The 25,018-nt window shown below is 40.6% G+C and overlaps 1 protein-coding gene across 5 annotated transcripts in view; it reads left to right on the forward strand.

Moving 5' to 3' along the window:
• PRKG1 (protein kinase cGMP-dependent 1) overlaps positions 1-25,018 on the forward strand; it is a 467,251-nt gene that overhangs the window by 324,716 nt on the left and 117,517 nt on the right. For all 5 annotated transcript variants that reach the window (XM_082764357.1, XM_082764356.1, XM_082764358.1 and 2 more), the window contains 2 exons: positions 9,521-9,598; positions 14,339-14,433. In XM_082764357.1, coding sequence (XP_082620483.1) covers positions 9,521-9,598; positions 14,339-14,433 — 173 coding nt within the window. The remainder of the gene's footprint in view (positions 1-9,520; positions 9,599-14,338; positions 14,434-25,018) is intronic.

Here is a 25,018-nt window from a genome sequence, read left to right on the forward strand (position 1 = left end):
TATTCATTACCATGAAGACAGCTGTTAAGGCTGGCTGTTCTGGTGTTGTAAGTCTAACTCCTGTTGTGTAAATGGAAACAGAATTGATCAGCTGTGCACCCTGGGTCCTAGAAAGAGCAAGGACTTCTTCCTTTCATGTGAGAAGCTTAGCAAGATCCTAAATGACCACAACTGTAAAACCATATTTACAGGGCAATTAAAAAGTTTTGAATTCATGGTAAAAACTCAACCTGTGTTTCAGGGCTGGCAGTTTCAGCCAACAAAGTCAGCACTCTGGTCGGAGTTCAAAATTGTAGTTTGGAAATTATCTTTTGCTCTAAACCAAGTATGTTGAGTTGCCTGAGTTTCTGTCTAGCCCGTGCAATTTACATTTTTATTGCCTTATTTCTCCTTGCCTCGCCCTCAGCAGTGTTGGTGGGTACTGCCTGGCAGGTAGTATGGGAAAGGCTGGCTCCAGCTCAGTTCCTTGCATGTCTATGGGACACTGGCAGGGGGAATTCTGGAGAAAAGGAAGCAAAGGAGGATACCAGCCCCAGCTCCATCCCTGTGTGGCATGCTCCCCTCCTTGCTAGCTCTCCATGTAACATGGTGAAATTCAAATTTACAGAATAGTAGTGCCAAACTCCAAAAGAAACAGGAAATTAAAGCAATCTTTTAACCAAAGAACTTCAAATTAGGAACATGTATCACATCTTTACGTTTCAGGAGCAGCAGAGGACTGTTGTAGGACTGATGTTTTATTCATTGTGTTTTGTACCCAGTGGAATTGTCATAGGCTGTACTTGTTTGCTTTAACAAAACAATTGATGAGTGTGCCTCTTGGACTGCTGCTGTACTCCATGCTATATTCCTTTCATGTGGAGAAATTGGTACGTTGTTCTCAAATCATGAATTTATATCTTGGTATTAGGAGGTGAGCCACCAACCTATTTCTCAGTCTAAGGAAAAGGTTTCTCTTGGCATATCAGCTGCTACATGTTTTGGATCGCAGCTCGTTATTTTGCAGCATTTGCCTTTTGCCTTTTTCTGGAAATGAAATGAGTTGTTACCAGGTTCTTACCTCCTATCTCAGGAGGATGCTGAGGCAACTGCAGCAGAGGACAGACAAACCAACCGTGTGCAGCAATTTGTATTATTCCAGTATGCTGGACCCAAATGCCCACACAGCAATAGTCCTGTTCAGTGCACTACACCTGGTGTTGATCAGGGGGTTGATGGTGCAGGAATCAGAAGCAAAATGTAAGCTGCAGGAGACACCACTACTGGTAAAGATGCCCAGGCTGTGCAAAATGTGCTGAGGAGCACGTTTTGTCATCACTGACAGAGTCCATTACAAAGCTACAGCGAATCAGTGCAGCAAAAATAAAAAGCCTACCACAAGGCTTTTACCAAGGTGACAGTCTCCAGTGATTATTACAACTCAGTTTCAACTTGCATACAAGCGCACAGAGATTTCTGATTTGAATTCAAGAGGCTAGTTTGATTTTTTTCAGAAGGAAAAGTAACTTTGTAGTCCTTTTCTGAGAGAGAGGAACATTTCATGGAGGGTAGTGCAGCTCAGTTAGAGCCAGCTGAATCAGTACGGGAGACTGCAAACCCAGGCTGCCGCAGTTTCATCTGCAGGTTTCCTGCTTAAGTTCACAACCATTTGGGAAGGCAGAAGAATGCTAATAACATCCTAATCACTGCTGAGATGTGCCACTGCAGGTCAGGCTGCGCCCCTTGTCCCTGACAGGTGACGGCAGGAGGAGTTGGCATGAGCAAGCAGCACCCTCTGGGGTGTTTGCCTCCCTCATCTGCTTTTCCAGCCCTGTGCTCTGCAATGAAGTTGAATTAAAAGGCATGAAGTAACAACCCTTGATTCCCATCAGTCATATGCCCTTCCCAAATTTCAATTCCCTATTTGTTAGAGGTAATATTGTGCTAAGCTGTTGTTTGCAGGGAGTGTCAAAAACCAGGCCCACTGGCTGCACCTGGATTCTCAGGCTCAGCAAGCAGGGGACTACAGAAGGACAATTTTGCCCTTCCGCTCCCTCAGAGAGCAGCATTTTTAGATGTTTCGTGAGAGTACTCATACTAAAGGCAGAAAAAAATAAGTTTTATGATTCCTAAAGAATTCAGTACATTACACCAATATTACCCTGAAATGGGTTTTGCCACATTTTCTAGCAAATAAACTTTTAAAAATTTTATTTTGCTAGTGTTGCTGTGGTCATTTTAGACTTGGAAAAAAAAAAATAGAGCAGAAAGTCCAGAACAGAAACAAAAGTATTCTGAAAGCTTCGTATGTTTGGAGTTTTGCTGAGATTCTGTGAATATTTTTTGAACAGCCAGCAAAATAATGTACTTAGAAGTATTTAAAAAATACACCTTGTGGGAGATGGATTGTACATTCAGAACTGTCATCAAGCCCATGTTATCCTCACTGGTTTATGTGGTGCAAACCTGAGGCTTGTTAACAGAGCCTTTTGCTGCAGAGGGTGAAGCTCCTCGTCTCAAAGCTACCTTTGTATTTCTGTTCCCCTTACATGACCTTTCAGAGGATTTTGGCCTCTCTGCGCCACAGCCGACGTGGGTTACGTAGCACTCCAAACATTAAATCTATTTTCCACCTCTTTCAAATGGTCTCAGTGCAAACACAGAAGTCAAAGGCATCCAGTTGGAGGAAAATGAGGTTTTCTGAAGCTTAACCATCGAGTTGGTCTCTAGTGTCAAGGTTTCTCCTCACAGCCTGTGTCAACACTTGGCAGGCTTTAAAAGCTCCGTAGGTTTTGGTGGTGGTCAGGAACAGAAGCCTTGAATGAAGCTGGTGGATGCCAAAATAAGGCTGGTGGACCAAAGCCTTCCCCCAGCTGTCTGAAGTTGCAAAGCCCAGGCTTTCTCTGCGCTGAGGGTGGAAAGATCTGGGAAGTAAGAAAGGTGATTTTTTTCCTCCGATTAGTGCAGCATTTTGAGTTTATGAGCTGTGAGTCGATCCCATGCACAATGCAGCACTGTGATAGAAACCCCTCTGGAAAGGACAAGGCGCAGAAATTCAGATTTCAGACTTTCTCCTCTTGTTCCAGCCATGATGTTATATTAGAAAGAAGGACAAAGATGAGGAGAAAGAAATGCAGTGTGTGATGCTACATTTGCTTAGCAGCTAGCAAAGGAAATTAAGTGCACAAATAACTTTTCTGAGAGGGGTGGCATCGGGTGATTGCTGAGAGCTTTTTGCAGCTGCTCAGACAAGCTCTTCTTTCCCTTGGGTCTTGTTTCAGCTGAGGTTTTGCTCAGTGAGGACTTGTGGTTTCACACACAGAGCTCAGTGACACTAGGAGAACACAAAAAGTTATGGGACTAATACCTTGCTGTTCCTAGTTCTGTTGGTGTTCAAGGCTGGTCTCAGAAAAATCCATTTGCTTCTCAAGAGAGGTTTAATTACAGGGGTGTTTCCCCAGTCAGAGCTGGGCTGCAGGTGTTCTGCAAGGGATGGAGGGCTTCATGAGGTTGGGAAAAAGTTTCCTTTTTCCCAGCACGGCCTGCCTCGACTGCAGGCTGTTCCGCTCACGTAAAAGTTCTGTGGCGTACATAGAGGACACTGGAGGGGCTGACCAGTGTCTCACCTGATGAATCCCACTAATTAAATATTTTTCCCCTTGGTGCTGGGATTTCTGCTAGGCTTTAAGTCAAACTGACAACAACAACAACAACAAAAGTAAAAAAAAAATTATATATATAAAAGCTGTGATTACCAGGCAAACTGGGGATCTGCTTTGCTGGTTGGCCACGCAGAGGAAGACTTTAAAGAAAAGGATGGCTTCCAGAACTTGTGTTAATTTAGGTTGGGAAAGATATCTTACAAAATGTTCAAGCTTCTTTGTATGTTGAGGTTGATTTTAACCTAACTGGGCATGAAGGCCATTTAGACACAGAGTACTGCGTGACATGGATTAAGGTCTGGCTCTGATATGTAGTGTTGTTGCATAGAAACTGGCCTTGTTTATGGATTTATTTATTTATTTAATATCATTTATTTACATCTTCTCTCTTTTATTTGGAGAAATGGCAGTTTGGAATTACTGCAAGAGTTGAAGTGAAACTCTGACTGTTTGATGTTGATCCAACTCTTGATGTTGATGTTGACTCCAACAACTCTTGATGTTGACTCTTGATGTTGACTCCAACTCTTTGACTGATACCTAGACTTCAACGTGTTCAGTGTACAGGAGGTATTCACCGTATCTGCATCTCACTTGGAGGCACCAAGTAGCTTTCATGTATGTTTGAGGAACAATTTTCTGAGAGATCTGATGTGTGTGGTTGCATCCTGGTAGTGTAAATTTAGTATCCCAGATGTGCTGAGGATTTTGCTGTAAATATTAATTCCGGGAGTAGTGGGAGTGCTGGTAGCATTGATGGTAATGGAGAGCTTTGGTGTTCACTAGATTGGTGTTCACTACTCAATCCTGAGTCAGATGATAAAATTATTGCTGTTCCTAATATCAAGATAAATACAAGTAAGCTGCTCTGTCTGCGCTGTCTGAATTGCTTGTAATCCACCTTAAATGTTCAGTCAGCCTAGATGCTAGCTGAAGCCTACCACTTATAGGTGTAAGTAGAGCCAACTCTGTTTATTGAGCTGTGTCCTTCTAGTTAAACCTCCTCAGAGTGAAACTGCAGTTACCGATGCATGGGCTGGCCCAGAATCCTTTTAAAACTGCTCTTTCATTTGGCTCAGAAGCCACAAACAGGGTGCCTAATGCAGGAAAAGTGCTGTTTAAACCTCTGCTTTCCAGCCTGCCTAGCATGATCTGGTACTCTGTGACACGAGAGCATGAAGATAAAGGGTTGCCCAGACAGGCTATGGCTCCTGCAGGTGAGATCTTTCCCTTTCTGGATATTATTTAGATGAATCCAATGATCCCTTTGAACTATTAGAGGAGAAAAATTTGTGTTAGTTTTTGGTGAGGAAACAAAAGTACAAAGACAAACAGATGATTGCACAGGTCTCCTTGTTACAAAGGTTTTCTGTGTTAGTTATATTTTTATAACTATAATTGTTATATAATTGTTTTTTAACAATTAAACAAGAAAAAAACCTATCAGTTTAGCTTCTTAAGGTCTAAAAAATATCTCTTTTATTAATCATAGATTTTTTATGAATTCCCAGTTTTGTTGTTGTTGGTTTTTGTTTTTAAAAAGGGATGAGGTGACATCATGTTCCTGATCCTGAAAGCTTTTGATACTATACAAGAGAAGAGAAGCTGACCATTGTCTGAGCAAGGATTCAGGAATTAACAATTTGGTATTATGCAGAACTGCCAAGGAAAAAGAGGGGTAATAAAGGCTGAAAGGTTCAAAAGTGGGCTGCTCTGAAATGCTGGCAGGGCTCTGCTGCCACAGCGCTGGCTGAGAGCAGTCGAGAAATGCTCCAGTGCCTTTGAAACGCTCATTGGGCTGGCTCTCTCAGCCTGTTTGCTCTTTGCCCAGCACCTGCCAGGCCTGCCTAGGTACACATGAAGTAAATTCAGTGGACAAATGAGTGTATGTAGTAAGTACATGACTATTTCTCTCGCTTATGGGTAATTCGGGTTTGTTTCCTATTAAAATGTTTTTGTTTAGGACCAGTTCTTTGTTCCCTGAGAAAGCTAGTGAGGGCTTTCTCTTTTTTTAGCTTAACTTTTTCCTTTCCTCACACATCATTTCTGTAAATATAATCCAGTGGCTTTGAGCTCCGAGTTCTGCTTCATGGGATAGACTCAGGAGCCCTGAAAACATGGAAGCCCTGTGTCCATAGCTCCTCTCTCATCACTGAAGAGCAAGAGTATTTAAATGTTCACAGGAATTACATGAAGTATGGGACAGAAAGCAAAACCAAAGCTATAAGCATTAACAAAGAATCTGAGCTTTCTGTTTTCTTACAGAAACTTTCAATCTTGAAGTATGGATGTGTTGCACTTCCAAGAAAGCAGAAACCCCAGGACCCAAAGGTTTTATCACTTCTTTTGTGAGGAAGAAGCTGTCTGTTAGAGCACGGAACTGGTTCCTGATGCAGACACGAGTGCTTGGGCCATTTGTTTGGCTGGCACTCTGCACAGCAGGCTCCCCACGGACCTCCGTGCTTTGTGGAGGAGAACATTGTCCCCCCTTACTGGTGTAGACTGGGAAAGGTTGGATTATATAGAAAATGAAGACTGAGACAGGCTGGAGGCTTCTTCATGTGAGTGGAGCAGATCCGTCTCCCCTGGAGAGAAATTCAATGCTGGCATCTCCATGTCCGTCCCAGCATTCGATGTTTGCTGCAGGCACCTCCACACCATGTGGGGATTAGCTTCAGCTCCATTCCTTCACCTGGCACCATGGTATTCCCTCAGTGCAGAAGCTTTACAGCAGGATTAGCCATGTTTCAGGGCTTTCTGCATTGAGGGGTTTGATCAGGTTGTTACTACCTGTTCAAGAGGCATAAAGCAGCTCTTGCCCTGTTGTGAAATACCACAAGGGCCTGATGTTATTTTGTAAAACAACAGCCTGGTTAGCATGATGAATGTTCCAGGTCTTGCAGCATTTATAATTCATTGAAGTGAGTATTTATCCCCATTCACCAGAGCTTATAAAGTACACGTTAGTGGCTTGCTGGTAGGCAACTGTTCCCAACAGTAATTTCTCTGCTTTATCCTTGCTGTTTCTCGAGTGCCGACTCGTGCAGATTTTGATGCCAAGCTGGGACCTCAATGACTTAGAACCCTTTTATTCCCCTACACACAAGACCTTGAAACTATTTGCTTTTCTACCTGGTTGTCTTGGCTTTGTCAAGCTGTGTTTCTGCAGCCTGCCTGCTTCTCTTTGGGCTTTCTGCACTCCATCTACATGCTGGACCTTCAGCTCTGTTTCTCTGCTGAAAAGAAAAAAAACACAAGAATAGAGCAGCTTCTGTGTCTTTAGAAGTATACTCAAAAACCTATGTGACACTTAGGTTTCACTGAAAAAGACACTAAGTTAGCTTTCATCACTGTGCTGTTTATTGCCTTTGAAAATACAGTATTCAGGTAAGAGCTCTTGGCTCAGTCCAGGGTCTCTTCTCCTGGAGGAAAAGTCAATCAAAAAAAATGAGTTCTAAACTAAAATACGGGGTGTTTCACTATGTGCATTTCTATTTACCTATCTGCTGATTGCAAAGGTGGTTAGAAATATTCATTGCCTATTTTAAAAGCAATTTAGAAACTCTTTAACCAGTTGTATACAGGATATTGGAGCTAGAGTTCAAGATGTTGACTGATGGTTATCTCCATCAGAAGGATCCCCTTCAGTAGAGCCTGGCTTTTAGCAGCTTACTGGATCTCAGCCATTACATTTAATCTTGCAGAGGCAGGTCCAGAAATAGTGATGGGGTCAGTCTAAGGCTAGTGAAGACTCATTTATTGACTTTCCTTTTTGTGGTTTTAACTTAAATGTTATTACTTTGTATGTGCCACCACACCAGTGTCAAGCTGTCAGAATTCCTGCTGTTCTCCCACTGTTCTTGAACTGGTTTTCTCTATGTGAATTGGAGTTTGTGTTCCTAAAACATGAATCAGCTATGCCATGAATTTGTATACCTTATATACACCTGTATACCTATATTTTGGCATACCTGCCAAAATGCTTTCTTCAGAGGATGTGTAGTGGTACCATATGTACCAGAGACCATGCTGGTACCTTTAATGTGTCTGGCTAAAAGCAAGAGGCTTGGAATTACTCCTGTTTGCATGTATCATGAGTGAGCACTAATGTGCTTTGCTTACTTCACACAGTGCTTTCAAGTGTAAACGCACAGAAATAATTTGGTTAGAATGGGCAAAGCACGTTGATGAATTGATTTGTGTTAGAGAAGGAGGATTTCAGAGGGCAAGTCAGAGCATTGTTGGAGACTGGATGATTCGAGCAAAAACAGCATGCTGGATTTAGCCATGAGAGAGATGGGCTTTGAATATGTAAAGATGAAGACATGAACCAGAGGAAGGGCATGGGAGGGTCAAGCGAATGGAAAGCGTTGCCTGACTGGGAACTGATCAAAGGGCCGGAGGAATATGATCTGAATTGTGGGGAGAAGGGCTTGCAGTATTTATTTTGAATAAGTCTACAGACTAGGGGAAAAAAATTATATATACATATATATACATATATATATATATATCATATATATATGATATATGTATATATATATGTATGTATCATATATATATATATATATATATATATATATATATATATGGCAGGCAAGAGATGCTAAAGCCAGAGACAGCTTTGGATCCTTCCAGGCTCTAACTTTATTCTTCTTCCATTCCCTTTGTGGAAGCCTGAATGGGAGGGTTGGGAGGACTCATGTGAGGATCCAGAGACGGCTGCAGGACTGTGGCTCTCGGCGCTAAGCAGCTGGTGCAGTTCATCCTGCTGATTGAGGCCAAGACATCAGGCTGGCCTGGGGAAGAGGGCTTTGTCATGTCGGTGTGTTACATGGCCAGAAGCTGAGAGTAAAGCTCTCAGATCTAAAGCTTTAACCAAATCCTTGCTTGCTGTTGTTTATACATACTTTAGGATTAAAAGATCCGGTGGTCTTTTCTGGAGCTCTGTGCTCATTGTAGCTTCCAAACAGCATCCGCACCAGGGCTCAGTGTGTGTGGCATTTTGGGGCAGGCTTTGTCACAAATCAGTGCTGGGACATGGAAGACCTGACACCTGCAGCCACGTCTGCATTCTCTTCAGAGGCTTGACTAAAACAACAGCTTTCATTTTAGCAGTAGGAGATTTGGGGAGGATGCTTGGTCTTTTGCTCACCTCTGCTTGCTGTTGAACGGATGTTTGTTGAATTCACAGGGTGCAGAGCACTTCAGAAGAATCTGCTAGTTTGGGGGTGGGAGGGTTAAATATTTGTGTGGAGCCTTTATTTAGAACATATTGGCTTATTTTTTGGTGAAGTATAAATGCATATTGATTTTGATGGGGATTAAGCTATCCTATTAAGTTTAGATGCAAGCTCTGGCAAGATATGACAGAAATTCAGCAATAAATATTCCATAAAATAAGACAAAAAAGACAGATTAAACTACTATAGTAACAGGGGGAGAGCAAAAATTATTTATTCAATAAAACCCTTGCTGGCAGTGCTGAAAAAATACCAGGCTTTCAGGCGGTTTAGGTAGAGAACTATATTTACAACAAATATATTATTGCAGTTCAGTTCATGTACTGTATTCTCTGTCAAAAATGCCTGTGTCAGGTTTACTTAGTATAAGTGGATTTAGGCTGTGAGGATAATTCATCTGGGCAAAAGCTGGCACTAGCACAGTAATAAGAAAAATGGGCAAGCCAGAAATGGTTTCTTTTTAATTATTATATTCCTTGACATAGGACAATTCTTAAATCACAAACAGTGCCAGACTTGGATAAAATTGGACCAGGGTTATGTTTCCCTAAGCACTATCTTGCAAAACTGCCAAATTATCAACTGAATAACATTATCTGATTATGTTTGGTCATATTTTATTTTTTTTTTTTGCAGACACACTATGAAAGCGGAGAGTATATTATCCGACAAGGTGCTCGAGGGGACACTTTCTTTATAATCAGCAAAGGAAAGGTAAGTTGACACTCTTCTAAGGAAATGTGAAGGTGGCAATGGTGATGATATGCACTTGAAATTCAGTGCCAGCCAGTGCTTTCTCTCTCCCCTCCCCAGGGCACAAATGTTGCAACACTTGACATTTAATTAAACTTCTTGGCATTGTATCAGTAGGGAAGAGTGGCGAGTGACCTGAAGGGGAAAAAAAAAAAAAAAAGTAGATCTTATGCTGTTTTACATGTGTGCTCACAGTGAACATTTTGGGGCTTGAAGACAGTTAAGTCTCTTGGTACATGACCAAACGAGCTTGGTCCTTTCTTCTTTGATGGGTTATCTGCATTAGGTAGTCCTGTGCCATCCCAAAGTGTTCCTGCATGCTGCATGCATCTCCCTGCTTTTTCCTTCTTACTAAATCACAGTTTTCTAAGCTGGGTCAGAGCTTTCTTTTTATTTTTGCTTTTTTATTTAATTGCAGACACCTACTCTGAGTCCCTGCATGCTTCTTTACCCCAGCATTCTTGTAGCCAAATTTTTTTATAGGGTACTCTGCAATGCTACACTAGTCTTTACCAAGTATCCCTCTTACAAGGCTGACTTCCAGACTTCATTCCCATGACTATCACTTTGTAGCTTTTCCAAATTAAATAATAGGAACTCAGAGAAGTCTCAGATTTCTCTTAGGGGAAGAAAAATGGTCTAAGTTTCTGCTTTACTACTCACAGGGGAAAATATGCTTTTTGACCTCTTTTCCTGTAAAATCCTGGTGGGATTTTATGGATCCATTTTTTTTTTCGTTCCACTTGACTTTTTTTTTTTTCTTTTTTAGTTTGTTTTAGCTGGCCTAATATTATTACACTTGAGAAACATTTGGCTTCTTTCCTTGTAGCAGGATATTGACATTCAAGGGAATACATGCTGGTTTACCACTGCAGATCAGATGTGATCCGTGAAAAGTAAACACAAATAGTTAAATATGCTTGAAATTAAGCCAACCCAAGCCTCCTGGTTCATGGATTTGATATTTGCACCAAGGCAGATAATGTAGTCCGTGCATAATTAAAGTTAGCAAAAAAAACCAAACATGGCATCTGCACAGGAGGAATGTGGGTGTTGTACACAGCTGGGTTGAATCCTGAGCTGTCAGCTCTCGGATACTCAAACTAGATTTTCACCATCATCTTCCACTCTCTATTGCTGGGAGGCAGTCTTTATGAGAAGAAAAAGGTGTCTTTTTCAGATGAAGAAGATAATCATGGACAGGTTTCTGAAATGAAGCCAATCATTGACAGTAGAGGTAGGAATTTGATGGTATTCCCCTGTGCTTTTTTGATTCGCTCCATTGAGAAGTAGGATTTCATCTTTTTCCAGAACACAGACAACCATGATGTACACTTCAAATCCTTTCTATTCAGACCATTTTCATGGGAGGATGCACCTCCCTTCCTCACCAAGTTTTAAAAGCCCACTTGCCACGTTGACCAGCCTGTTGGTGAGGGTGCTTTTGACCCACTCGGTCTTGTGGCTCCATACCTTCCTAGCACTCCACAGTCATCAGAGTCCCATGGTTGTAGAAACCAAATCCCTGCTGTTGGCAGCCACTGGACAAACAGTTGTTGACCTGTGTGGTTCATCCACTCCTCAAGCCAACAGGATGGAGGAGAGAACCACCTGCCCCTCATGTCCTTGACCAATGCTCCAGAGCTCTGTAATCCCTCTTGAGAAGCTCCTTGGTTTTATCTCCATGGCTTTTGCAGCTTTATCTTACTGTGGCAGCTGATGGCCAGAAAAAGGGAGTTCAAACAAAACAATGCACATGGGCTTGTTGAGGAATTCCCAGATCCTCAGCTGGATCTTGGTGGCTTGACAGGAATTTTCACCAGGACGATTAAATTCTGCCCAGTTTTCTCTTGCAACCTCACTGAGTTACAGAAGAGATGAGATATCTGTGACTGATGAAGGATGGAGTGGGAGGGTGTTTAATTTTAATGCCTGTGTTGGGACATAGCTACACAGTGATATCAGAACTACCCCATGCTAAGGATATGTCCCAGGCTAGCAGAAATAGAGCCTTAGCAGTGAAACATGGAATAAATAGCAATGAGATACAGAATAAACGTATCAGTGTATGCTACTGCTTGGCAGTTTCTGAAGCAGGGGCACATAATGTCCCATGCCCCATGCTGAAACCTCACCCAGGTGGCTTAGTAAAACAGAAGAAATTCTGCTTCCAGCTCATGTACCTAGAACCTCACGTGTACTTTCTGCAGTCAGCAGCATTGTGTATTAGCAGTGAAAGCTACTTTTAAAAACTCTATCCTGCCTTTTGTCAGAGCTTCTGCAGCGACAGTCAAGAGAAGCGAGATTTTTAAATTTCTGAGTTCAGCACTTTTTTCAGAAATACTTCAAAAGATTTTTTTTTTCTTTCACTCTGTGCTTTGATAGTTCTCTTAGTGGCAAATCCCTTTTCCCCTTTTTCTCCCTCCTGATTTCATATGCTACTCAATCCAGATCCTCTTAGTTGGATTTTAGTCACTTAATTGTTTGGGAGCATGTGGCTACCAATTTACCCCATATACGTTCCCTTATCTGAGACTGCCTGTGGTCAACAGACAGCTCCTTGCAGAATTGGGACAGTGAATGCAGCAGCAGCAAAGGTGCTTTTAATGCTGCAAAAATGGTGAACGTGGCCTTACAATTCAGTGCTATTTGTTAGCGTACTTCCTCAATTCCAGGTGAATAGAAATCAAAACCTGTTCAAAACAACCTGTGAGCAGAAATCTGTTGACTAACACATCAGACGGGAACAGTTTGATCCCTTTTGGTCGTGACTTGCTGCTGCTCTGTGCCGATTCAGTGTCCTCCCTTTACCAAGACACTGCATGTGTCATGCTGTGCCATTGTGCACCATTTTCCCCTTAAAAACAATGGTGTGGCACCAATTTAATACCATAACATGCAGGTTCTTCACTGGCGCTGGGCTGTTCAGATGTGTCATTGCTCTGAGCTGTGTTGAAATTACTCCCGTAGTCCCTTAGCATTCATTTCTGAGGATCAGTGAAGGTCATGGAGAAAGAGCTTAAATATGTGTTAAAGTTCCCTTTGTTTGTCCAGGTTTGTTTTTCATCAGCTATAAACCTTCCTGGCTTGTCTGTTACACTTTTCCTACCCTCATCTGATGCTTGATGAGTCAGTGCAGATGTTTAACATAGTGTGTTGGAGACACAGTGCTCACTAATGACTCAAACCCACTGTTTTACCATCCGTGCAAGAAACCAGAGAAAGTGCAGGGCAGAACTGTAAATGTAATGGTATAATTAAACTGAAATGTCTCTAAATCAGAAAGGAAGTGTCTGTTGTCCTAAATTTGGGCTTTGTGAATTTGCATGTGCAAAAGCTCTGATTATAGCAAACAGCCTGAAATGCTGCAAAGAGACAAGGGATTTTCCCTTGTAAACCCTCCAGAGGGTTGTTCATTACACTTAAATTTTGGACAGCTCTGGCTTTGGAAATTCCTGTCGCTTTCCACTGGCAATGGATGGAGCCTGGACAACTAGATTGATAGATGGTTAATGTTAAGAGAGATGGTCCCCACCATTCTCTGATTGCAGGGGCAGTATTTCACGGCTTTTGCATGCCGTAAGAAGTATGAGTTGCCTCTGATACGGGCTAGCTGAAAAGCAGAAAATATTTCTCACAGAGGGCCATTACATCAATAGTACTCACCTTTCGTAAGATCTTGATAATGAGCAGACTATGTCATGCTGTCCTCAGCCCCCAGCAATGTGTTCCAGGGTTTTGTCATGCAGCTGTTGGGATTTGTATTCCATACTGGCTTGGGGAACCAGAGCCACTTACAAAGATAATACAAAGTAGAAGTGTGTTCAGATGATCAATTACTATTTTTCTTCTGAAATCTTTTCAGAAAATAAAAAGAATCCCAGAGATGGGACATCATCACTCGGAGATGTGTAGTCATCTACCTGTTGTTGCAGTGTTTCCATCTTAAACTTGGGCTTACACTAGGTTACACCTCCTATTGTTTTACATTCCATGTAAAACTCTCCATTCCATCAGCAGTAATTGCTTTTCTCTTTTACTGCAAAAATCAAAATACCATCTTGGTTTTATTTTTTCTTTATACTGGGATGAAAATACCTTATTTTTGCTCTGGCTAGAATTACCTCCTCAACGAATTCAGGACATGATGAAAATGAAAGGAGCCATCCTTCAGCCTATAATGATCCAAACTGTTTCATTTAAATTATGACTAAAGGTAGATTTTCTTTTTTTGCTCTCCCTTACGTGAACTTAGCAATGCAAGAAATCATGTGGAACAAAGCTAACAGAAGCCTATGCCATGTGTCTGTCTTATACACATGAAATATTTGGAACCCATTTGAGCTGTTGACTCCATATGGGCAATGACTGTGCTTGTGCAGCCAACTCCATGTTTAGAGCCTTCGAAAAACACAAGTATTGTATTTTTCCAAGAGTAGTAGGCTTGTTGGTGGGAAATAACTCATTTGTATATAATGAATAATTCCTTTTCTTGGATGGCTTGAGATTAGTTTATGGAGAAATAGTAACTGGTTGCTGATAGCTGAGGGAAAAGTTCAGTACTGGTGACTTATATGGTTTGAATATGAACTGGAACCCTTCTTGAGAGATCTGGGAGATGACTAATCCCTTTCTGAACAAATGGGCCGTATTCATTAATTAAAGGTTTTCTAAATGCTGGGGGTTTTGGCTTTTCAACAGGTGAATGTTACTCGTGAAGACTCCCCCAGTGAAGATCCAGTCTTTCTCCGTACTTTAGGGAAAGGAGATTGGTTTGGAGAAAAAGCACTTCAAGGGTAAGTGCTCCTTATGATGTAGCTTTTATGCTGCGATAATTTTTCAAGGACTTATGTGATCCTCAGAGGGCTCTTACAATTTAGAAATAGGCAAGAATTACATTGGAAGTGGTTTTATGTTTTTGGAGTTGTGCTTTGTCACTTAGTGTTGCATGTTGCAATGTGTCTGTTCCTTAATGGGGAAATATAACTTGTTCTGCAATGGAGTGGCCAAATGTAGATTTTCCCTTGTTTGTAGACATAAGAAGATACTTTGACACTGTCATATATATTATAATATATATATATATTATATCATGGCACTGTCATATATTTGAAGATCTGAAATGTTTGATATTTTGCAACTCAGCCATATTTCTCAGGTATGGCAAAAGGAGATCATCATGGTCTTCTGTATGGGATAGACAGCTGAAGTCAGGGCAGTAGTGCTGTTTTTTAAATTGTCTTATTGTGTATATATGATGTTGGTGGAGGTGGTAATTGTATGAGAGTGACCTCTTTTATATAAGCAATATCCTTTGGGAATGACTTGGGGGGCAACTAAAGGAATAGCAACTAAAAATCCAGATTCAATGGATTATAAAAATACACTTTATTTCTGTAGGGAACAATAAGAATGGGAATAGGAAAACATGCTTTATGCAGGAATGTGGGGCACCCGTTAATCTTAATGAAAAAACACTTCATCTCACTCTGAGTACTTAGCTCTGCATGTAAGCTATTGGTCTTCTCATTGATGCTGTGAGAATGTATTGTGTGTTTGCTCCGTCATAAATTTCTCTTCTTCCAAAGGGAAGCCAGAATGTTTGATGCCCAATTTTTCTGTTCCTTCTGGCAGCCAGGAATACCTGTCCCATACAAAACTTGTCATACCTCTGAAAATCTATACATTAATTTTTAAATAATATGCTTATCAAATAAACGTCCTTATTTTGGTTACTTTCTTAATGCTAAGGTGGAGATGAACTATATTTTTTAAATTTCACCCACAAATATATAAGCTAGAAACACTTATTTTCTTTTGTCAAGAGTCTCACAGAAACTTGACTCTCAGTGCTGGTATGTTAAAAGAAGAACCAAATATCTTGAGACAGCCAATCCAGTAGTGAGAACAGGCAATAGTGTGCCAAACAAACCATCTTTTGAAGACCAGATATGGCAAATAAAAGGATTTTCATAGCTTGCCTCCCTGAATATTTCTAGTAACATGCAACTCAACTGTGAGAATTTCTCAGCTTTTCAAATTAAATTTTTTGGCTGACTGGCAGAGTCTGAAATTAGATAATTTACAAGGAATACTTGTCTGCATGTATTTAAATATTCAATACATAATAAGTTTATCTTCTGAAACTAAACTGAAACTTAATAATTGATACTATATTCTCAGTTTGGAAGGAAAACTTGATTTTGTTATATGTTTTGATATGGAGACAGCATATTTCAAGTACTGTACATCCAGTTTGCTAGTAAGTTCAATAATTCTGTAGCTCTATTTAAAATGAATGGTATGGAAACATTGTGATGTAGAGCACCCAGCAACTCAATAAATTACTTGTAAATTAGTAACTTTCAGGACTGTGTAGCCATCGCTGTTCAGCAATTACGTAAGCCTTCTGCTGCATGTGTAAAATACAGTTAAGATTGAGAGTTCAGGATAAACTCAAGAAACTTAAGTGTATTTTCTTCACTTGTTCTTTGGTTCATTTTTCAAAATTTTGCTGGAATCTGTTCAGTAACAGCTTCATTACTTGCTATTTGGTCATGTGTTATGATTTCATACGTGTAGGATATGGTTACAACTTCAAGGCATTTCTTTCTGGCCAGTAGAAAGTAATAGCTGCAGTGTTGATTCTGCTTATCACTGCACTGTAGGAGGATGGATAACAAATATCTTCTAGTCTCTGATAGAAATGTTAATACTGACATATAAATCCACTGATGATATACATTATTCTGTTTTTCTCACTTGCACCAGATGGCAGACTTTACTCCACAGTATCCAATTCCACACCAGCAGGAACAAAACAAGTCACAAAATTATCAGCCCCATCATCTTACAGTAATACTCATGGTTCCCAATTATTACACTGCTCTCTTACCTTCCTGGCTAATTGCTAATTGAATCTGAGATTGCAGATGTATAATTTACAGTATAACAACACATCATTTATGTATACTTGCAATCAGTTACTTTTTGGGACGTTTTCTTAATTGGAAAAAAAACAAACATAGTGCTATTTACGATAATTATTTATATCAACAGGGAAATAACAGAACTCATTCAAATAGGCAATGGAGAAAAACTCAATCCTACTTTGTGGCTAATATATGTTTTACTAAAACTGGCTAATAATTGTGCTGCTTTGATGATGTCACAGCTGAATTCTTGAGCAAGAGCATGCCATGCTGCATCGAGGGAAAACGTGTTAGTCTACAGGGGACAGTCGTAGGGAGAATGATGGAAGCAGAGAAGAGGAAAGAAAAGCAAATCTGGAGGATCATATGAAAAGGCTCTTTCTCCTTCAGAAATGGTTTCCCATTGGCCAACCCGAAAAAGGAGCAGTTTGAGCCATTGCTTCTGTACTATTACATTACATAGTATATTTGAATAGAGCTGTGATTTGGGCTGCTGGGGGTTTCACCTCGTTTGGGTATCCAGGAGGAACTGCAGACCAGAGGACAAAATGGTGATGGCATGTGACAGAGGGTTGATGTTTTGGAGAGGCAGCGTGGGAGCCCACCTTGGTGAACAGAAGAAGGATTTTGAAAGAAATACAAATACTTTGGTTCATAACATTTTGAGTAGTGCTAGAGTACATCCAACTCTGAGGTCCAGTAGCTGGGGGTTTTCTGGTGAGCGCTTTGGCTTTTGTAGGAGGGAACCTCAAAAGACTGTGGCCTGAAGTCTCTGGTGGCAAGAACAGAAGAATTTGGGTGAGTGTGCCTGGTTGAAGCTGACATGGGGCTCACCATATATATAAACATATACTTACATTGACATTAATAAAAATGCTGGAATTACATAGTACTGAAAAAAGTACCGGGAGGACAGAGGTCATGCTTAGATTTTAAACTTGCACAAATATATTAAATACTTCTATCAGAGATGTTTTTCAAATTCTGAGATGAAAATGGCAGCTTCTTTCAGTACTTTTCTGCTGTATTGCTAGTCTGTTGTCTTTGAAAGGTTTGTTTTTAATGTGGTTACCACAATAGGTAGCTAGCTCAGTGTGGCTGAGACAGATGCTTGTGAGGTAAAAGAGGTTTATTAAAACCAAGCTGAATTTTGAAAGCAGCTTAGTTTGCTCTTTGTCCTTGTGAGGTATCTTTGAAAGTAATGAAATGATTTGTTTTTCACATAGAGTTTATCATCTTCAATCATGTGGATTTATAAAGCCCATTGAATGTGCATTTGCCTTGTAGAGAGGTTTTTGTGACTTCAGTTAAGCCAAAGTGAACCACTTGACCACAAGCACCTCTGTAGCAGGGTGACAGCCTGTTGGAAGAGATGAGAGTGCCTTGGCAACTGGTTTTAATTATGTGAAGGCATACCATATTGGAAAGCAAATTAGGAAAGTCTTCCTGCCTCTGGCAGCCGCTGGAGGTTGTGAATGAGACCTGGAGAAAAAGCTCCCAGCTGAGACAGCCCCAGCCAAAGGGTGTCCTCTCTTCTTCCTTGTTTGTAAAGAATAAAGTGTAGATTTTTATTATTTTAATTTTTTTAAATTTTATTATTTTAATACTGGTGGTGCACAGGGTGAAGAAGGAATGCTGGTCTTCAGGTCATGGACAAGGTGCTCTGCCATGGTGACAAATTGTAGTGATATTTGAGCTCCTTCGCTGTAATGGATATAGAAATTTTTTGTTACCTTGATGATGGTTGGAAAATGAGTACAGAAATGCCAGTCTCTCAGGACATAACAGCACATCTTCCTTTCAAGAGAATTTGTGCTGTTTCCCATTTGTGTCTCTAGGTCTTGAAGGTTCCTGTTTAGTTACAGTCCTACTGTTAGAAACCACTGTCCCCAAAATCTCTACGGTATGTTTTGTGTGCTGGCAATTCACATGATACGTAAAACAATATATGATCTGTGTGTATAGTAGTGTAAAAAGAAAATTTCCTTGCTGACCACCGAAAAACTTTATACCATATTTCCCATTAAAATCTGTCACAGCAGCTTGCACTAGTTAAATTTTGTTGTGGTTTAACCCGGCCGGCAGCTAAACACCACACAGCCATTCGCTCACCCTCCCCCCCCCCTCCCTCTCTGGGACGAGGGAGAGAAACGGAAAGTGAAGCCTGTGAGTTGAGATAAAAACAGTTTAATAAGACAGGAAATAATAATAACAATAATAATAATAATAATAATAATAATAATAATAATAATAATAATAATAATAATAATAATAATAATAACAATGATGATAATAGTACTACTAATAATAATGTGTACAAACAAGTGATGCACAATGCAATTGCTCACCCCCCGCTGACTGATGCTCAGCCTAAGCCCGAGCAGTCCAGCCCCCCTCCCCCGGCTAGCCACCCCTATATATTGTTTAGCATGACGTCAGATGGTATGGAATACCCCTTTGGCTAGTGTGGGTCACCTGTCCTGGGTCTGTCCCCTCCCAGCTCTTGCTGCACCCCCAGCATGCCTGTTGGCAGGACAGAGCAAGAAGCTGAGACGTCCTTGGCTTAGTATAAGCACTGCTCTGCAACAATTAAAACATCGGGGTGTTATCAGCACTCTTCTCATCCTAAGCCAAAACACAGCATTCCACCAGCTACTAGGAAGAAAATTAACTCTGTTCTAACTGAAACCAGGACAAATTTTTATGTGCGTGTGGAGGAAACTGTGACAGGAAGAATCAAGATGGTGTGAGGGACAAAGAAGTAGTGGACATGGAGATATTAATGAATCTTTAAATCTTGGACCTTTACTTTTCCCTAAATTAATATAGGAACTAAATAGAATCCCAAAAACTTGTTGAAAGGTCTAGTAGCTGGCAGCTAAGAAGAGAATGAGACATTAGTAGGGCATTAGAGTATTGACAGTGCAACTAATTCATTTATTTTTTTGAAAATATTGCTGTTTTCTCTTGCTGTGACCGGGTTTACAAGTAAGCCTACAAATAAATCATTTTTTATTAAATCTGTATAAACTGCAAGGGGTGCTGGGGTTCCACAAATATTCCCGGTCTTCTCCCTGCACTAACGCTATGTTTTTCCTGTGTAATTATACCATTGCTACTGCTCAGCTGACCTTTACTCTAATCCTTTTCCAGATAAGAACATAACAATTTGGTTTTAATCAACAACTTAAATGCCAAAGCCTGGAAGCCTATTTAAGTGACTACCTTGCCATCCTGCTTCCTTCTTTCTTCACTTTCTGTCTTCTTTCCTGTTTCTTTTCTGTTTTTCCAGAAATACTTTTCCCCTGTTGCTCATGAATAGCTTTTAAAGGACTACAAGGATTTATTTACTTGGTTCAAGTGATAAGGGAATAAGACTGTTTCTCAGCAGTTAGAAAATAGCTAATTTGGAGGGTAAAACAGATTTGTATGCTGTCTACTTCAAATACTCTTTTCTGTATTACAAGACCCCACACGCTCAGTGCCCCATGCAATTCACAGCAACCTTGGCAGTCTTCTATGGCCAGAGCCCATCAGGAAATAACTACGGGGACTTACACAAAATTGTGGCACGTGTAAGTAACTACAGGCAAGGCAAGGTCCTGAGTAGAGCCTGGTAATTTTTTGTCGTTGTTAGCTTGCAAGGCTGATTTGCCTGCTGCTCCTCACAAACTGTGGTTAGTGCAAAATTGTTGCTATGAGGAAAAAGGGGATCCATATCCTAAAGACAACATCCATTCCCTCACAGCTGGTTCCCATCTCAGAAGGGAAAGCAGTACTCATCATCCTTGTGCCTTCATGGCAGCAGCAGACTGTGAGTGCAGGTACAGACATAGCGCCTCTTCAACCTACCTGTGACCTTCTGTGCAAGTTTGTGCACCAAGGCTCGGTGAGGTCCTAAATCCTGAGTTTTCTGTGGCAGAAAGATGGACCCCACCTGTGTCTGGGCAGGCACCGAGGCTGGGGGCTGAGCCACTGCTCACTCGTGAGCCCTGCTCCTTTGCTGATGCAGGCACTGTGCACAGTGATGTTTAAAAGTAGCATATGGTCAGAATTAGCAGCTGCAATTTACACAACCCCAATACTTGATTGCTTGTCAAGGATTCCCTCCAGTGGGCATTCCTTGCTCAATTTGTTCAAAGAGACAGAGCCAGTCTTTGCCTGAAAAGTATAGACTGGAGTGTCTTTTATATCTTTATTATTATTATTATTATTATTAGTTTTAGTTTTGTTACATTTTATAATTGTTATGTATTTACTTATTTATGGTAAAATGGATGCTCCTGTTCAAAAACCGATCCTCACTCTCACAGTAAAATAGTATATTTCATAATCCTTTGCTGTCGAATGTTTCTTATTTTACCCCTTCATTTGACATGCACAAACTTCTCCGTATTACAAATCACCTGTTGGGATGGACATATCTAAAAAGTTCTAATTTACTAAATGCCCTGTCATTGCTCTCAGCCCTCGCTGTGCCTGAGCAGTTGTGTTTAGAAAAAACGTTTCAACGTCCTTGACTGAACTTCCCAGTGGAACACAAGAGTCATGTTTCATCTTGGTTGGACACGTTGCTCACATTTGCTTCTACTAAAATCTTGCCATCTGCTGACCTCATGGCCTCATGGCCTTGAATTTTCTCAGAAAAGGAGCAGGGAATGGAGACTGGAAATGTCTGTGGCATTCCTCGGCGACCGCACAAGTTTGTAGGTGGCAAAGAGAAGTCTCATTGTAGGTTGGTGTCAGAGGACAACATTTTAATTTCTGTTTCTCCAAGGGGAAATACCAATCCTTTTGTTTGTTGTTTGTTTTTTTGTTGTTTGTTTGTGTTTTTTTTTTTTTTTCCTGAAGCATTTGATGTGCTATGTACCAGCTCTGTGCTGTCCTGCTTTCTGAGTTCTTGGTTTTTAGTGTTTACAGCTAAATCAGTTTTCTTTACCACTCTCCATATGATGGATATAAGCTCCCAGAGGTGGCTGCTTGCATAAAAGGAGGTTGTGTGTGTTGTAGGGCAGCAGAACTGAAACTTCTTAAACTTATCAGAAGTAGCAAGTTGGGAAGCACAGTTTATCACCTTTGTTGATAAATAATGTCTCACTATTTATCAATATTTTATTAATATTAAAATATTAATTAATATTAATTAATATTAAGCATTTCACAGCCCCTCTCACGTCCAGCCCTTGCAATGCTGTATGCATAGTTCACTGATTGTGGATCCGACACAGAGTCTCTGAGGACCAGCAGGAAGTTATTTCATCCATTACATCAGCTGCTTTTTACATTCATTACAAGCGTTAGGCAATCTTAAAACGTATTTCAGCCATTATGGCCTTATTTCCTGTCGTCTTCCCCTAATAAGATAGATCCGTGCCCATAATGTCATGGGAGGCCTGGGAGCAGATAGAAGGGAGCGATGACTGATGGGTTTTGATGACAGAGGAAATTGGGGGTGTTGAATAAAGCACTCAGATAATGGCTTGAAAACAATCAGAGGGGAGTCCTGTTTCAGGCAGTATGGCACTAAGCAGTTTAACCCATCACCTTGCAGCACAGGGAATGCCAGAAGCTTTTAAAGGATTCAGAAAGCTGCTGGCCAAGCCCTGAAATGAAACCCCACTGGAGGCTTTCGAGGGCAACAGCTTGAAAGCCCAGACAGCTGGAAGTGAGGAGGCAAAGGGACACCTCAAAAACATCACCATATGCTTCCCTGCGGGGCTCACGTTCGTCCTGCAGGCATCTGGCCTCTGCTCGTCTGGAGAGGTGGCTGGGTGGTCTGATTGATCTCCTAAGTGCACACCACGACGTTAATTAAACGCTATTAAAATGTCGCCATGCCATTTCCAGGCTGGCTGCTTGTGTTCGGGTGTCCTGGTTCCATGGTCCTCAGACAGGGAATTGGTCTGGCACAGATAAAGTTATTTCTTTGATTGATACCCAAAAAGATAACTGCTGTTGCAAAGTAAATTATGAAATCTTCATCAGGGCCTCTGCAATCTGTTTAATTACTTTATTGCAAGCAAGTATTGGTTGCTGATGTAGTCTCTCTGCTTTCTATAGATACAGATGCTTCACACTTTGTATTCTTCATAAAATGCCAGCCAGTATTATGTTGGCTTGCACAGAAGTGTGCTGCCAGTTGCTTCAGCTGGTTGCCAGGAGCTTGTAATGCTTGGGGAAGGTCCGGCAGGGACAAGGCTCCCAGTTAAGAGATTCATCCAAAGCCTTTAAAAGGAGCAGGCAGGTTTGTGCCAGTTGTTGTTACACGGGCTTGAACGCGCGGCTACAAAAACATAACCTTGCTTTGTCACCAGGAAAAAATAAGTGTGCTCCTTTTAAATCCACATCATCTTTGACAAGTAGCATATTGAGAAATGAAGGGGTAAAGGGAAACAGGGACAAGATGTATTGGCTTTAACGGCACTCTGCCTGCGAGCAGTGTGTTGTGACTACAGAGATGAAGGCTGCATTACGCTTTTCAAACAGCAATGAATTGATATTACTGACTTTTGCTGTCTTAAATAGGAATATAGTGTTGATAACACCAGGGTGAAACCAAAGGTCCATCTAGCCCTATCTGTAAAAGTAGCCAAAACCTGCAAGAATGTTCTGAACCAGAGCTGGTAGCTTTAATCTATAGTCCTTGATGGATTTTCAATTTACTTTCAAACTCATGCAAGTATTTTTAAAATCCACGGCCTTCTGTGGCAACTAGATCCACAGTTTAAGTATGCAAGATGAGAAGAAATGCCTTAGTCAAGCAGGTAACGGTGGCCTTTCGTATTTCTGCCTGAAAGCTGTGCAGCTTTTTAGATTTGCTTCCAGTAGCTAGGTGTCCAAGAGTTACTCTCCCAGGCTTGCATAGACAAAGGCTTTCTTTAGGACCAAAGCAATACAGCAAGGAGAGGAATTACAAAATCATCTAATTCATGTGAGTTAGAAAAAGGAGAGTAGTAGATACAATTTTTGGTACCCCATTTTGTACTCTTCGGTTTTAAGATGACTTCTTACATGTTATCTAAATGTGTCTCTTACCTGACTTCCTATGCCAGATACTTTTCCCAAACAAAACTGTCTCAAGAGCAATGATGGTCTGCCTATGTCTTCTCCTAGCTGTACCAGAGAAGATGTTTTGAAGTACATAGCTACGTGTTGTCCAGATTTCAAACAGCTCCTTCCTGGTTGTGTGATATTTGCTAAAGTTGTACATGGCAGCAAGAGATGTTCAGCAGACCACTCCTTGTGCTCATACACCCACACTTTCAAGCAGAAAAAGCAAAGTAATTAGCTAAAAATCATACCTGTACTGGCTTTTCAATGTCTGTGCTTAGATGATCACTTAAAAAGCTTGAGTAGGGTTGGATTTAAGCGATGAGATTATGAATCGGGGGGTTTCAGCTGCTTGATTTTCCATTGTCAAATATCTTGCTTTCACATTTCTAGAATTTCAGGGTAATTGACTTGGAAATCAGATGCAGCTTTATTTTGTAATATTGCTGAACAAAAACCATTTCAGTTGAATGACAGTAAACAGTGCATTAAGAAGGAAAAACAAATGATTATATACTTAAGCAAGATCAGTGAGCATCAGAATTGGAGTCTTTTGTGCCTTATCAATTGCCTGCCTTGTGCTGCGTTTTGAATAGCTACTTTGCATTGTAGAAACCTGTTTACATAAAATACATAATCATGAAAATACATCCGTAACTGAAGGAATAAAGACAATCATATCATCAGAAGGCCTGTACATAAAATTTGTTGTTGTTTTTTTTTTTTTTGCATTGTCTGAGAGAAAGAAAACAAATACCTGACTTTTTATTTAGTCTATCAAACAGGAATATTCTTTTGGAAAAAATAGCTATTACGAGATAATTGGCAATAAATTCAAAATGCCTGTTTTACTACTCTTCTTTTAACATAAAATATATAAATAAAGTTGCTTCAATTTCTACAAGGGAAGTCATACTCAGAGCCAGAGTCATGACTCAGATCAAGTTAATAATCAGGTTGTTCTGAGGCTTAAAGATAACAGTCATTAGTTTATAAGAGCACAGATTATTTATAGTTCTGGCTTTTTTACAGCTGAATCATACCCTGGGAACTGAAACCGTGTATTTGTTTTCCTTCGAGAATACAGTCATACACAGCAAATACACTCTTCTTCCCGCTGAGTTTAAAATATATATAACACTGGGCAGCAAGATTTTGCCAGATGGAGGAAAGCAGAATTACGAGGGTTTTATTGTTATGAATGTATTTGCTTACACTTATTGCAGTGCTTGTCTCTGAATTTTCTTCTGATGCCTCTATAACTGAACATTATTTCAGAGTATGAGAAAAAACCCTGTTGCTGAAATAGGTAATGCACAGGAAATACCACAGAGGTATTGTATTGTTGCTTTTTGTTAGGTATCTAAGCTGCTAGAGCACCATTCATATATGAAATACA

Source organism: Aythya marila (genome assembly GCF_965140915.1).
Source record: "Aythya marila genome assembly, chromosome: 7".
NCBI lineage: Eukaryota > Metazoa > Chordata > Aves > Anseriformes > Anatidae > Aythya > Aythya marila.